Source organism: Sciurus vulgaris (assembly GCF_902686455.1).
Source record: "Sciurus vulgaris genome assembly, chromosome: 1".
Classification (NCBI taxonomy): Eukaryota; Metazoa; Chordata; class Mammalia; order Rodentia; family Sciuridae; genus Sciurus; species Sciurus vulgaris.
Window position 1 is genome coordinate 6,850,302 of NC_136461.1, and position 15,217 is coordinate 6,865,518.

The 15,217-nt window shown below is 42.2% G+C and overlaps 1 protein-coding gene across 3 annotated transcripts in view; it reads left to right on the forward strand.

Annotated features, from left to right (window-relative positions):
* UBE4B (ubiquitination factor E4B) overlaps positions 1–15,217 on the forward strand; it is a 121,518-nt gene that overhangs the window by 25,866 nt on the left and 80,435 nt on the right. For 2 of the 3 annotated variants that reach the window (XM_079142873.1, XM_079142875.1), the window contains exon 2: positions 3,422–3,608. The exons of the other annotated variant lie outside the window; for it this stretch is intronic. In XM_079142873.1, coding sequence (XP_078998999.1) covers positions 3,422–3,608 — 187 coding nt within the window. The remainder of the gene's footprint in view (positions 1–3,421; positions 3,609–15,217) is intronic. 3 annotated transcript variants of the gene reach the window in all.

Below are 15,217 nucleotides of genomic sequence, written 5' to 3' on the forward strand. Positions count from 1 at the left end.
TGGAGGCACACACCTATAATCCCAGTGACTCAGGAGACTGAGGCAGGAGAATTGCAAGTTCAAAGCCAGCCTCAGCAAAAGCAAGGTACTAAGCAACTCAGTGAGACGCTGTCTCTAAATAAAATACAGGATAAGGCTAGAGTGGCTCAGTGGTGGAGTGTCCCTGAGTTCAATCCTTTTTCAGAAAAGTGTTTCCTTAGAGTCTAGAGTGTTCCCAAGAGTCTTCTTAGACAACTTTGCGTTGGATACTAAGTGCAAAGCAGAAAGTTACATGTTTTAGATTTCACATAAAAAGGTACCTGCCTGTTGATGTTCAGACAAGCAGATAGGGTAAGATGTAATGCTTATGTTTCAGACTAAATTCCATTCAAGCTTCCTCTAAGTGGCTTTACTGTTTACATTGTAGTTTTTTGGAGCCTTCTCCTTGCTAACCTCTCCAGTTCCTTTGGTGCCTGCTAAGGAGGATGATTTTGCAATGGACAGCATTGTAACTGAGTCCAATGTCAAACTTTTTGCATTTTTAAAAATTGTGAAATGAAGATTAACATAAAATCTACCACGTTAACCACTTTTAAGTGCACATGTCAGCCACAGTGAGGATGCTCACCCTGTGAACACAGTGGTCCCCACCATCCATCTCCTGGACTTTTCATCTTGTGCAACTGAAACTTGTTCTCAGCAAACAGTAACTCTCTATTCCTCCCTCACTTCCATCCCTGGCAGCTAACATTCTACACTGTGATTTTGACTACTCCAGGAACTTTATAAACGGGGAATCAATCGGTCTTTTATTGACTGTCCTCAAAGATTTGTGTTATAGGAAGTGTTAGTTTCCTTTCTTTTTAAGGCTAAATAACATATATCCTGGTAGGGCTGGGGATGTCACTCAGTGGTAGAACACCTGCCAAGCATGTCTCAGACCCTGATTTCAATCCGGGTACCTAAAAACAATGAAAAAACCTATCTCTGTGTGTATATGCACTAATACACACTCTCTCTCAATTCTGTATGACATTTACTTATTTGTTCATTTGTTGATGGAATACAGTGCAGAATTTTTTCCTTGAGTCTTTGTTTTCAGTTCTTTTGGGTATATACTAAGATGGAATTGCTGGATCCCATGGTGATTTTAGTATTTATTTATTTATGGGGGTACCGGGGATTGGACTCAGGGGCACTCAACACTGAGCCACATCCCCAGCCCGCGTTCGTATTTTATTTAGAGACAGTCTCACTGAATTGCTTAGTATGTCGCCATTGCTGAGGCTGGCTCTCCCCTCCCCCCCACCCCCCCAGGTCACAGTGGACATGGACAGATTTCTTGCAAAGCTTTTGCAGAGGCCCTGATGGGAGAGGATGGTGACCTGGGTAGGGTGAGACCGAGAGGCTGGGAGAAGTGGATTCACGAAAGAGTGACAGGACTTGGTGATAAATCGGCAGTGTTTGAGGAGATGAGGGGAAGGGGGAGGGCGCAAATGGGTCTCTGGCTGGAGTAATGGGCTGGAAAAGGTGGATCCCTGCTCTCGACACCTGTTTTTTCATGAGAGATATACTTCTCTAGTTTTCCTTCAGTGACTTTTTTCATCCCAGGATCAGTTCTCCTTTGGTGATTTCTGATGACCTCTGCTTTCTCCCTGCTCTGTTCAGTTCAGGTCAGCGGTCATCAACTACTTGTTAGGGACCAGATGCTGTCCTGGACTCCCGAGGAGGTGAAGATGAATGAAAAGGTGGTCTGGTGGGCTCCTTTATATGCAGATCAATGAGGATCCCAAATAGCTTTCGTGTGGGTGGGTCATGTCATGCCAGAAAGGAGAACTAAGAGGTTTAAGAAATATTTATTAATTCTTAAAAAATCATGTCAGCATGTTTTCAATGAAAATGCATTTTGTATAACAAATTTGTTGAGTGTTGTGACATTGTTTTTACTTTTGCAATTCTTTAATGTCAGTCAATAGAAGACAGCTGGATTCTCATATAAACTTCAGTATTGAATCTGTTGCAAAATCACATCTGGAAAACTCCACTGGACACTTGTTAAGAGAATGGGAGTGGTATTTTTATAAAAATAGTTTTGGCCTCAGAGACCTCCTGGAAGAGTTGGGGACCCGTGGAGACCCTAAACTGTTGGTGTAGATGAGATCACAGACTAGAGTCAGACTGCATGAGAACAGGTGCTAGCTCTGCCACTTGGTAGTCAGCAGTGTAGCCAGTGTACACAGTGTTTCTGTGCCTCGGTTTGCTCCTAGATAAAGTGGGTGCGATACAAGCACCTGTCTCAATAGGTTTTGAGGATTAAGTAGATAAAAATTCATAAGTGCTGAGAACCACACTAGAAGGTAGTGAGTGCCACAGAAGTGTTCATTAAATAAGACCTACTCTTCTTTTCTTCCAGGGATTTATATAATCTAAGTATACACAGCAACCAACCAAACAACTTCAGGGGGTTCACGCAAGTTCCTTGAAGTGTGTTTGCAGCAGAGGAACGGGGAGGGACTGCTGAACTCTCAGTGTTCTTGTCTAAAAATGATAGGAGGAGCAGATTTTCTGCAGTGTTAGATTGACTGCAGGGCTCCTAGCTCAGACGAGGCTCCTTCCCTGTGAGTGTTTGCTGTAGTGAACTTTCATTCTTCCGGATTCCTAGTGGAGAAGCTGTCAAGCCTGCTCACTTTCCTTCTTTCTGATGCCCTCTTACACCGAGCTGCCTCTGGTCACTTTGTATCCTTATGCCCATAGCAGCAGGTAGTAAGTGAGGTGATTGAGTGGTTAGGAATTAATGATTATGAAAATGGGATGAAAACATTTTTGTGATATGTGATTTTTGTGGTACATATTTGTAATCACTTGATAACTGGAGTATTGAGAGGCAGAAGTGGCAGATTATATTTTCATTGCAATCAAGTAAAAACAATGATCATTTACTCCTGAAACTTGGTAAAATTTGTCTTAGTGTGACATATCTTTCTCTCATTGAATTGACTGTTTTAAATCTTATTTTAAGTGATCAAGTGATAGTATTTACTTAAAATGGCTTGCTGGGAGTGTAACTCAGTGGTGGAGAGCTTGCCTAGCATGCATGAGGCTGGGGGTTCAATCCCCATCATGGAAAAAAAAAAAAAAATTAGTAAATAAAAATAAAATAACAGGCTTTGGTGTGTAGAAGGGTAATTTGCTTATTGTAAATTTAGTCAGGGTGGTACAATAAACAGATGGTAAGGTGATTAAGGTGGTTTTCAAAAAGTGAGATGGTGGTTTGTAAGAAAGCTGGTTTGCTGAGTTGCTCTCTCAGATGAGTGCTTCGTTTCAAGGCCCACGTGGCTCTGCTGTGGTCCTTGATGTCGTCAGCAGCGGGGATGCAGTTATGCTCAGGTGCAGTGTTTCTGCTGTTGAGTCATGCAATGCCCTCTCTCCCCTCCTGTTGTAGATCCGACGGCGGCGCCTGGCACGACTTGCTGGTGGACAGACCTCCCAGCCGAGCACCCCGCTTACCTCTCCCCAGAGGGAGAACCCTCCAGGGCCCCCGATAGCAGCGTCAGCCCCAGGCCCCTCCCAGAGTCTTGGTCTCAATGTCCACAACATGACCCCAGCTACCTCCCCAATAGGTGCAGCAGGTAAGCCGCAGCTTCCTACCTGGGAAGCCTGTACTTCTGATCTAGCTTTCTGCTAAGCCAATGGTCAGGAGGTTTCCACCACAATGACAGCAAGCAGTAGTGGATAAAGATCTTTGCAGCGTGTTTTGTTACTACCTGCTCATTTTGGTGATGATCTGTCGAACTGGTGGATTTCCTTTGCCATACCTCTTATCTTCCTTTTATCAAACAGGCTCAGGTTTCTTCTCTGCCGGCAAGGTGATTTAAGACTGAATTGATTCTGCTGATTTTATGAATTTGTTGATGCTTTCCTTTTTCCCTCTCTCCTATCTTCCCTCCCTTCCTCTCTTCCCAGGGTCTTGGGTATGATAAGCACAGCCTCTACCACAGAGCTACACCCCCATCTATTAAGAGAAAATAATCCAACAATGCGAAATTGACTTAATGGTCAAATGACAAATTTCCTTCATGCTGCATTGGCACAGAAATTTTTCTCTAAATTTTCAAGGGTATAAAGTTTCTCCTGGGACTGGAGGTAAAGCTCAGTGATAGAGCACTTACTTAGCATGTGCAGGGTCCTGGATTCCATTCTTAGTACTGCAAGCAAAACAACACAAAAAACGTCACCTGATGTGATATTGGATAACTACCTCATTGACAAGTATTTATAGTCAAGATTTATTTCTTTAAAATAAACAAGGTGATAGTTGATATTTGGGACTCTTGGAAAAATAATGATATTGACTTATACTGTGTATTTGAAAAATATTTTTTCCATGTGACCTTTTCTTTCTTTCTTTTTTTTTTTTTTTTGGTACTGGTGATTGAACCCAGGGGTGTTCTAACACTGAGCCATATCCCAGCCCTCTTAATTTTTTTAGCTTGAGATAGGGTCTTGCTACGTTGCTGAGGGACTTGATAAATTACTGAGGATCTCTCATAAGTTGCTCAGACTGGCTTTGAACTTGTGATCCTCCTGCCTCAGCCTGCTAAGTCGCTGGGATTATAGGTGTGCATCACCAGGCTCAACTCTATAACTTTTCTATCAAACAAAATGTGTCATTATAATAATTATTATGATTGCTGATTTATTATTAATTAAACTGTTAGAAAATAGGTACTAAGAGAATTGTATGGATCATCATATCTAATAATTTGATCTGTGACTATTAGTTCCACGAATACTTCATGTACTCTGCCTTTGCCAGCCTTTCAGATAATCTGTCTTCTTGATCTAGGATTTTTTGTCAATTAAAAGTGTTTCAGGGGGCTGGAGTTGTGGCTCAGTAGTAGTGTGCTTGCCTGGCGTGTGTGAGGCCTTCGTTCGATACTCAGCACCACATATAAATAAATAAAATAAAAGATCCATTGACAAATAAAAAATATATTTTAAAAAAGTATTTCGGTTGCTATAATTCATTAGGTATCAGTGTATTTCCTCTCCATTTTTTCAGAAAAATTCTTATCCTTAATTCTATTAATTATAGAAGAGGGACATTCAGGGCCGGGTGTGTGGTGCACACCTATAATCCTAGTGATTTAGGAGGCTAAGGCAGGAGGATCTCGAGTTTAAAGCCAGCCTCAGAAACTTAGTGAGGTACTTAGCAACTCAGCGAGACCCTGTCTCTAAATAAAATACAGAAAAGGGCTGGTGGATGTGGCTCAGTGGTTAAGTACCCCTGGGTTCAATCCCTGGTACCAAAAAAAAAAAAGAGGGACATTCAGGCCAAAACATCAAAATTAGTAATGAATACCTTTGTCTAAAATGTTTCTTCTTTATGACTTTGTAAAGCTGTGATGGTCTTTTCAGTAGGGCTGAAGATTTCAGGGTTCCAGTGGTGACTTTCTTTGGAAAAAGTGCTAACAATTGTCCTATTTGTCTCACTATAATCAGGCCATTCCTACTGTTCTACAATTTGTACAGGAGAGTGCCTTTCTCTTACTTTACCTTTCTTTCTTTCTTTGGTGATACTGAGATTGAACCCAGGACCTCAAGCATGTTAGGCAATCTCTCTTCCACTGAGCTACATCCCAGTCCTTTATTAAAGATTCTATTTTGAGACGAGGGCTGACTAGGTTGCCTAGGCTGCCCTTGAACTTATGATCCATCTTTCTTGGCCTCCCAAACAACTGGGATTATAGGAGTGCATCAGCACACCTGGCTCACTTTATCTTTCTTGCTTTGTTATATCGCAATTCTGATTAAGTTCATTCCTGTCCTGTCCTCTGGTGTCCATGAGGTGCATTGGAACAAGACAACTTCATGATCACAAACTCATGATACTGTCAGGCAGTTATAGCATGTTTCCCAGTTCACTTCCCCTTCTGCTAATGGATGTTATACCTTATCCTTCAATTGTAACACAGTATTCTGCGTGCACACTCTCTCAGGCATCCTGTTTCGTTGAGAAAGTGGATGCAGTCAGGAGAGAACCTGCATCACCATTTCATCCAGCTGCCTACATCTGTGTGTGCCTAGTTTTTCTTAGGATGAACTCACTGCCTCTGTGCCATCGAAGCTGGGTCCTGTATCGTATTCCCTCTCACCTACTCAGTCCATGGTTCTAGTTGTTCCCGTCTCCATCCTGACTCATCACTTCTTCCATCTTCAGGGGATTTTTGTAGTAGTCTGTGTGTATGCTGTTACTTCTGTTGTGGGCATTTTAGAAGGGAACTCTCTTATTCTCATTTTCCCTGCCAGCTTCCACCTCATATCTTCAGCTCTGCACCCAGAAAGTTTTGAAATGAGTCTCCAGTCCTCAGAGTCTCCTCCTTCTGTCCTTGCAGCCTTTGCAGAATCAACCCCAGGTGGGGAGGCCTCTCATGGTTTGCTCTGAGTCACTGTCTAGTCTGATCTTTCAGCCTCTTTTGACACAGCTATTACCGTCTCTGCTTTGAAATGCTTTTTTCTTCTGGTTTTCAGAATTACCACACTTTCTCCTGGTATTCATCCTGTCTCTTATCTGCTCCTCTTAGTTTTTTGTATGGTTCTTTTTCATTTCCCTGAGTCTAAATGAGGTGATGCCAGGGCTCAATATTTAAAATCTTGTTCTTTTTATCGTGTTTTTCTTATTGATTTCATTTGGTTTCCTGGCTTTAATTACTACCTCTAATTTGATGATTCCTAAGTTTGTATCTCCAGCTCAGACGTGATTCTTGCATCTAACATTTATCATCCAATGGCCTGTTTGACTTCTTCTACGTCTTGATAAGCACCTCCTAGTTGACACCTCCAAAATGAAGTTCCAATAGTTCCTCGGATCTTCTTCCAGGGTCCCCTATCAAAGGATAACTCATTTTTTTCCAGTTGCTCAAGCCAGAAACATCATCACTTCTGATTTTATCTTATATGCTAGATTAGAGATTGGCATGCTTTCTGTATAGGGCCAGATAGTCAATATTTTTTGTTTTGCAGCCTACAAGGTAAGAGCTATTCATCTGTGTCCCCTTAGCACAAAAGCAGCCATAGCCAGGAAGTACATACACAAGTGTGACTGTGTTAAAATAAAAAACTCACAGAGGCAGGCAGTGAGTGGACTTGGCCTGTGGGGTACAGCTTCTTTACCCCCTACTCTCAGCCTGTCCGCACACTAGAGCTAGACCAGATTCTCAGCCTCTGCTCTCGCCCCCTGCGCCTCCAAGGTCTGAGGCACCAGCATCTCTGGCCTGCTGTTGGCGCGGCCTCCTGTGTGCTCTCTCCAGGCCCATGCTGGCCTGCTGGCTGCACTCTCAGTGCAGAGCCACCGGGGCCACCGTTGCACAGTGCAGTGTTGCGTAACAGCAGTGCTGTTTCTTACAGCAGGTTTATTATGTTGTCACAAACTAGCAAACACTTGGCCATCCTCTCAGCGGTTAGCTCTCGGCAGTACATCTTAGTGCTGTGAAGTCCTGATTATGTTTCTCGCGTTATCACCATCATTCATAATTACAAACAGGTGGCTATTATTAGCTACGCTTTGGCAGGTTGGATAAACAAATTTTCATGATTTATTAAATAAACAAGTAAAAAAAAAACAAAACCCAACACAGGGCAGTTTGTCATCTGTCTTCAGAACCCTCCGTTGGCTCCCTCCCTCAGACAAAAGTCAGAGCCCCCAGCAGACAGTATTACTCTCTGTATATGTATGATTACATGAATGGTGTGAATATACATTGTGTACAACAATAGAAATGAAAAGCTGCACCCCATTTGTGTACAATGAATCAAAATATGTCTGTAAAAATAAAAAATATTTTAATTAAAAAAAAAAAAAGTGAGAGCCCCCACCATGCACCAGGGCTGTGTGTGACCAGCCCTGAGGTGTGACCCCTTTCCCATTGCTCCCCCATTTCCTCTGCTCAGGCATGCCGACTTTCTTCAGTCCTGGAACATTCCAGGCAGGACCCATCTGGGGCCTTTGCATTCACTGTTTCTTTGCTTAGAATGCACATGCTCTAGAAACGCAGCACTTCAGGTGTTACTCAAGTGTCACTTCCTCAGTGAGATGTCCTTGGTCCTTGGCCACTGTCTGCACTTGCCACCTCTGACACGGATCCTCTTCAGCTCTCACTGCCAGTGGACATTGCTGGTGTGTGATTGTGTGTTCTGTTTCATCTGTGTCACCCATTGGACAGTAAGCTCCATGGGGCAGGTACTTGTTCCCATTCTGTTCACTGCTGTGTCACCAGTGCCTGGCACGCAATTTATTAAGTCATAATGCGTTGGGTTGAATTAAGAAATGACTCATAACAGAAAATAGCAAAACAGCATGGTCATGTATAGCTTAAAGAAATTTTAAGAAAATCTGATAGCTGTCCATTAAAAATTGCAAGGTTATGTACCATGAGGAAGATGATTGCTTATGCTTATTTTCTGTTGTTAGAAGTTAGAGGGCCCATGATTAGATTTATTATCCACTGAATGTGAAGGAGAGGCTTGTGCTGTATAGGGTCAAGAAGTGCTTCTTCCCTCCCACTTTTAGCTTGGGCGATCAGAAGAGATCTGGCTCAGGATTGCGAGTGTGTCTCAGTGGCAGAGCCCTTGCCTCGAATGAAGAGATCAGGTGCCATTAGGGTGGTACTATTGTAGATAAGTGATTGTTTTTTCTTTTTGCTTATTTTAGAAGTGCTTTCTAGCAGAAACATGATAAGGAGTCCCTTATCTGAAAGCCTTATTTAGGGTCGTTTCAGTTGGAAGTAACAAGGATTGGGCAGTTGTAGGAGGTCACACAAGGTGGTTCTCCTCTGTGCAGACCCAGCATCTTGGCGTGCTCTTGGCTTCTGTGTCATTTCCCAGGGCTGCCCTGCAGGTGCCACAAACCCGATATCTTGTTTTCATTGTTTGGTACTGGGGGTAAAACTAAGAGGTGCTTAAACATTGAGCCATTTCCCCAGCCCTTTACATTTTTTTATTTTGAGACAGGGTGTCGCTAGGTTACTTAGGGCCTAAGTTTCTGAGAATCACCTCAAACTTGGAATCCTCACCCTCCTGAGCTGTTGGGATTGCAGACACGCACCACCACAACTGGCTTAATCCTGATGTTTTAATACAGCAGAAATTCATTTTCTCACAGTTCTGGAGGCCAGAAGTCTGAAGTCAAGGTGCTGGCAGGGCCATTATCTTTCAAAGGCTCTAAGAAAGAATCCTTGGCTCTTCTGGCTTCTGGTGACTGCTGGTATGCCTTAACTTATGGCCAGAAAACTCTTGATATCTTGTATCACCTTCACATTGCTGTCTTCCCTCTGTGTGAATCTGTTCAAAATTCCCTTTTCTTATAAAGATGCCATTCTGTGGATTAAGGATCACCCTCATCCAGTGTGATCTCGTTGACTTGCTTATATCCGCAAAGACCCAACTTCCAAATAGTATTATTTATTTACTTTTCTTTTTGTGGTGCTGGGGCTGAAACCCATAGTCTCATGTATGCTAGGCAAGTACCTACTGCAGAACTACATCTCCAGTTCTTTTTAAAAATATTTACTTTGAGACAGTCTCACTGAGTTGCCCAGGCTGACCTTGAACTTGGGATCCTTTTGCCTCAGCCTCCCTCTTGCCTCTTGTGCCTGGCAAGAACTGAGTTTTTTTTTTTTTTTTTTTTTTTGTTTTTTTTTTTTAATTTATTTTTATTGTAAACAAATGGGATACATGTTGTTTCTGTTTGTACATGGAGTAACAGCATACCATTTGCATATTCATAAATTTACATAGAGTAATGATGTTTGATTCATTCCATTATTTTTTCCTTCCCCCCCACCCCTCCCACCTCTCTTTTCCCTCTATACAGTCCCTCCTTCCTCCATTCTTGTCCCACTCCCACCCCCCATTAAGTGTCATCATCTGCTTATCGGTTAGATCATCCCTCTTTTGGATTTTTGAGATTGGCTTATCTCACTTAACATGATATTCTCCAGTTTCATCTATTTGCCTGCAAATGCCATAATTTTATTATTCTTTATAGCTGAGTAATATTCCATTGTATATATATATACCACAGTTTCTTTATCCATTCATCAATTGAAGGGCATCTAGGTTGGTTCCACAGTCTGGCTATTGGTAATTGAGCTGCTATGAACATTGATGTGGCTGTTTCTCTGTAGTGTGCTGATTTTAAGTCCTTTGGGTATAGGCCGAGGAGTGGGATAGCTGGGTCAAATGGTAGGTCCATTCCAAGTTTTCTAAGGAATCTCCACACTGCTTTCCAGAGTGGCTGCACTAATTAAGAACTGAGTTTTATTCAAGAAACATTTACTAACATTATGCTTATTCATTGTTTTTTCTAAAATTAAAAAAACAGTGCAAAGTATTTCAGACATACAGGATAACATAAACGTTGCCTGTGATCCCCTATGGAATCCCTGGTGCTCCCCACCCCTCCCCTTAACAATAGAGCATTGGTGTTCTCTATCTTAATTCTTCATTCTCAGACATTTCTTAATTTTTTTGCTGAATTGTTATTTCAACTTAAAATAACAAGAGAGAAAGGCTTTGTAAAGAAACAGTGAGTTTATTCAGGTGTAAGAAGGGGATTATTACCCAGAATGTGCATACTTGGACAGTCCTATCTAGTGGTGCAAAGGAAGATGGGGTTTTTAAACATTAAATGAGGAAGGCTATATAACTTGTTTGGAAACAGTTGTTATGGCAAGAATCAATAATAAGGGTGGCATCAAGGTTGAGTAGGCAGTTACTGGCCAGATGTTCTCATGGAAGTATTTTTTTGTGTATGGCTGCAGTGGCTTTTGTGCAAAGTAACCATGATAGTTTTTCCTAGAGGTGTGAGTGTCGGGAAGCTCCTCCTTCTACCTCCTGGCTTCATTTTGTTTTGGGTTTGACAGAAGTGGCTCTGTTTTGATTCTGACAACTTTCAGTTACATGACTTTGCTTTTGCATCTCTTAAAACTTTACATATATGGGTCAGATTTTCCCTATAGATGATTTCTACTTTAAAAAGCCATTCTTGGTTACTCTACTTTGACATTTAAGCGATAGGGCTTACAGCGAGTTGAGCCCAGCGCTAGTTCCTGGGAGTGTAGAGACAGTAAGACGCAGGGTCCTTCCTTGAAGAGCTTACAGTCCAGTGGGACAGAAGTGTTCTCTCAACTTCTGTTGACTATCCGTTGGGCTTGGCGTATAGTTCAGGTGTGGAGCACATGCTTAGCAGGTGTGAGTCCCTGCATTCAATCCCCAGCACAGATGATAAAATAAATCAAATCAAATCAAATCTGGTTATTAAATTCCTGAGAGGGATTTTCTTAATTTCTTCCCCACCTTTAGGTTGTTTTGTGAATGCTTCACATTCAGGACTTCTTAGCCCTCCTGGATGATTTTATTTATTTAAAAAAATTTGTTTTTAGTTATAGATGAATACCATGCCTTTGTTTTATTTATTTATTTTTATGTGGTGGCGAGGATCAAACCCAGTGCCTAACACATGCTATGCAAGCACTCTGCCACTGAGCTGCAACTTCAGCCCTGGGTGATTTTATTTTAAAGTCTCGTTTTGGAATAATACTACCTTCCCTCAGCTCCCTTTTATGTTTACCTGTCAGACATTTTGAGTATGTCCAGCTCAGGTCTTGCCCTGTCTGGCTGTTTTGCTTTTAAGAGGTAGTCGTGCTTGCCCAGGATTCCCACAATGAGCACTTTATCAACTGGTTTCGTCTTGTCAGGATTCTTAGGTCTCATGGAAACTGTCCTCTGGTTGTGTCTAGAACTCAGCTGTTGTCATTGCATAGTTGCATTGGCAAAGTTGGCAAAACCTTTAATTGACATCTCACAAAATATTTTAAAATACATTTACGAACATACACAGGATTATAAAACAAACTAGTATATAGAAAGTTTTCAAATTATTTTTAAATATGATGATATAATTATTAATGTTGCTTTATTAATGTTCCAAATCATAAAGACCGGCAGCTGATCTATCTACTAAGTGCTGTTATTTCAGCTTCAAGTCCTGTTTTCCATCTGTGGACCCCAATTAAGGTTTTCAGCTTTTAAACGGGAAATGAATAGCAGGGCCTGTTTGGGACTAGTAAAAAGCCAAATGAATTGGGCATGGTGGCACAGACCTGTGATCACAGATACTTGGGAGACTGAGGCAGGCAGAAGCAAGTTTGAGGCTGGGCTAGGCAACTTAGCAAGACTGTCTCAAAATTTTAAAAAAGGGCTGGGGATGTGGCTTGGTGATAAAGTGCCCCTGGGTTCAATCCCCAGTACAAATAAGTAAATAAATAAATAAATAAAATAAAATAATTCATAGCAGCAGGCGTATGGATCAGAATTCATTTCTTCTGATTGCTAGTCTTTAATACATGTAATCATAGTTTAAGTAAAAATTCTCTTAACATTATGTTTGCGCAATTGGTCATTCATACATTTGAATATGTGTCGGGTGTCTTATGTTTGCTGGGCACTGTGTTAGAAACCAGGGGTGCAGAGATGCATGTTTCAGTGAGTGGCCTCGAGGGTTTCACTGGCAGCGCAAGGGGACTAACCTGTGATGTGTCCAGGTGCGGATGCTGGCTGTCTGACAGCGCAGTTGCTGAACCTCTCAGGCTCATGGCTGTGTGTGCTGTGGATTTTTTTTTTCCTTCTAGATCTATTCCACGTAGGTACTTGTCTCATGGAAAATCTTCCTTGGTCAGAATATAAATTAATAGTCTTTATGGACAATAGTAATTTTTACAGAGGTTCCTCAGAAAACTAAAAATTGAATTGCCATAAGATTCCGCAGTCCCCCTGCTGGGTTGCTCTCCGGAGGAACTGAAGTGCACACACTGAAGAGAGCTGCCCCCGTGCTGGCTGCAGCGCGCTCTCAGTAGCTGAGGCGAGTAGGGACATCGAAGTGTCTGGTCGCAGGAGTGAACAAAGAAGGCAGCGTGTGCACGTGCGGTGGAATACTGTCAGCCTTAAGAAGGGAAGTCTGTCACCTGCGACAGCACACATGGACCTGGAAGACGTGATGTGAGGTGAAATTAGCCAGCCAGAAAGGTACACGCGTGATTTCAGTTGTCTGTGGAATGTAGAAAACTTGAACTCACGGAAGTAGAGAGTAGAATGAATGTGATCACCAGAGGAGAGGGGAGGGGCAGGACGAGAGGAAGAGCTGTTCAGAGGGTGCAGGGTTTTAACTTAATAGGGAGTAAGCTGCAGTGACTGATTGCACAGAGTGGGGACTAAAAATTAATATTGCATCGTATGTGTTTTAAAAGGATGCCTTTTTTTAGTTGTCGATGGACCTTTATTTTATTTATTTATATGCGGTGCTGAGACTTAAACCCAGGGCCTCGCACATGCTAGGCAAGTGCTCCCCCACTGTGCCACAACTCCACCCCAAGATGCCTTTTTAATGAAACAAGATGGTTACTTTTGAACATCTTTCCATATCCCCTTACAGTTGTTCTTATTTCTCTAAATTTGCTTGATAAAGTTTGATCTTTTACATTTTAGTTTATTTTGGTTGTTACCAGTGGTTTACTGAAATCATAAATTCACATCGCCTTGATTTAATATTTATTTGTATCATTCTGTGTGTTAGGATTTGTTCTAGGCCATGTTGCTTGTTGTTTAGTGAGAGAAAATGAACAATTAAAACCCTTTAAAGTCCATCAGATGGTTCTGATCATGGGGAGATCCCAAGCCGTGTGTTGTCATGAGTTCTGCAGGGAGAACCCTAAGAAGGGAGGGGGCAAACCAGACAGGATCTGTGGGGTGATTTTTTTTTTTAAATTTATTTTTATTGTAAACAAATGGAATACATGTTGTTTCTGTTTGTACATGGAGTAAAAGCATACCATTTGCATAACCATACATTTACATAGGGTAATGGTGTTTGATTCATTCTGTTATTTTTTTCCTCCCCCCACCCCTCTCACCCCTCTTTTCCCTCTATACAGTTCCTCCTTCTTCCATTCTTGCCCCCCTCCCACCCCCCATTATGTGTCATCATCCGCTTATCAGCGAGATCATTTGTCCTTTGGTTTTTTGAGATTGGCATATCTCACTTAGCATGATATTCTCCCAATTTCATCCATTTGCCTGCAAATGCCATCATTTTATTATTCTTTATAGCTGAATAATATTCCATTGTGTATATATATATATATATATATATATATATATATATATATATACCACAGTTTCTTTATCCATTCACCAATTGAAGGACATCTATGTTGGTTCCACACTCTGGCTATTGTGAATTGAGCAGCTATGAACATTGATGTGGCTGTATGCTGATTTTAAGTCCTTTGGGTATAGGCCGAGGAGTGGGATAGCTGGGTCAAATGGTGGGTCCATTCCAAGTTTTCTAAGGAATGTCCACACTGTTTTTCAGAGTGGCTGCACTAATTTGTAGCCTGTGGGGTGATCCTTTCAGACTGAAGGAAAGGAGATGCAGAAATCCTGTGGCAAAAATGGGCTGGTGGTGCCTGCTGTTGCAGGGGACAGGCGTCTTCAATTGCTTTTTCAATTTCGAGTCTAATGGACATTGTTACTGTTCAGTAGTGTGTGTAGTATGTGCAGGAATTTTAGCTAAATCAAAGCCATTTTTAAAGTAAGTCGTCTTTGACTCTGAACCTACCGGGACGGCATTGGAGTGCCCCCACCTTCAGCTTGGCCTGCAGTGTGGTTCGGAAGGTACCTGGGGCTGGTTGTGCAGCTCACCAGTAGAGCAGGTGCTTAGCCCCTGAGACCCCCGGTTCCATCCCTAGGACCAAAACAAACAAGACAAAACTGCTCCAGAAAGGCCCCAAGGCCAGAGGGCTACAGTGGCCCCTGAAAGGCCACTGGGCTCAGGAGGCTGCTACTCTTGGTTCTGTCACATACATTTTGTCCATTCCTGCCCATCCTTTCCTTTAGCTGAAGAGGCTCTTCTGCTCCCATCTGCCTCTCCTTTTATCATACACTTTTTTTTTTTTTGGTGCTGGGGATTGAACCCAGGGCCTTGTGCATGCTAGGCAAACACTCTGCCAACTGAGCTGTGTTCCCAGCCCCTATCATCCACCTTTGATCTCGTACATTTTAGTTCTCCAAACGTCCTGTGCAGCCTGGTTCCTTCTCTCTGAAGTGGCCTTTGGGCTGCTAAGGGCCTGTTGTACTAGTTGTGAGCTGGGTCATACTAAATACTCTGTGGTTCTGGATCAGG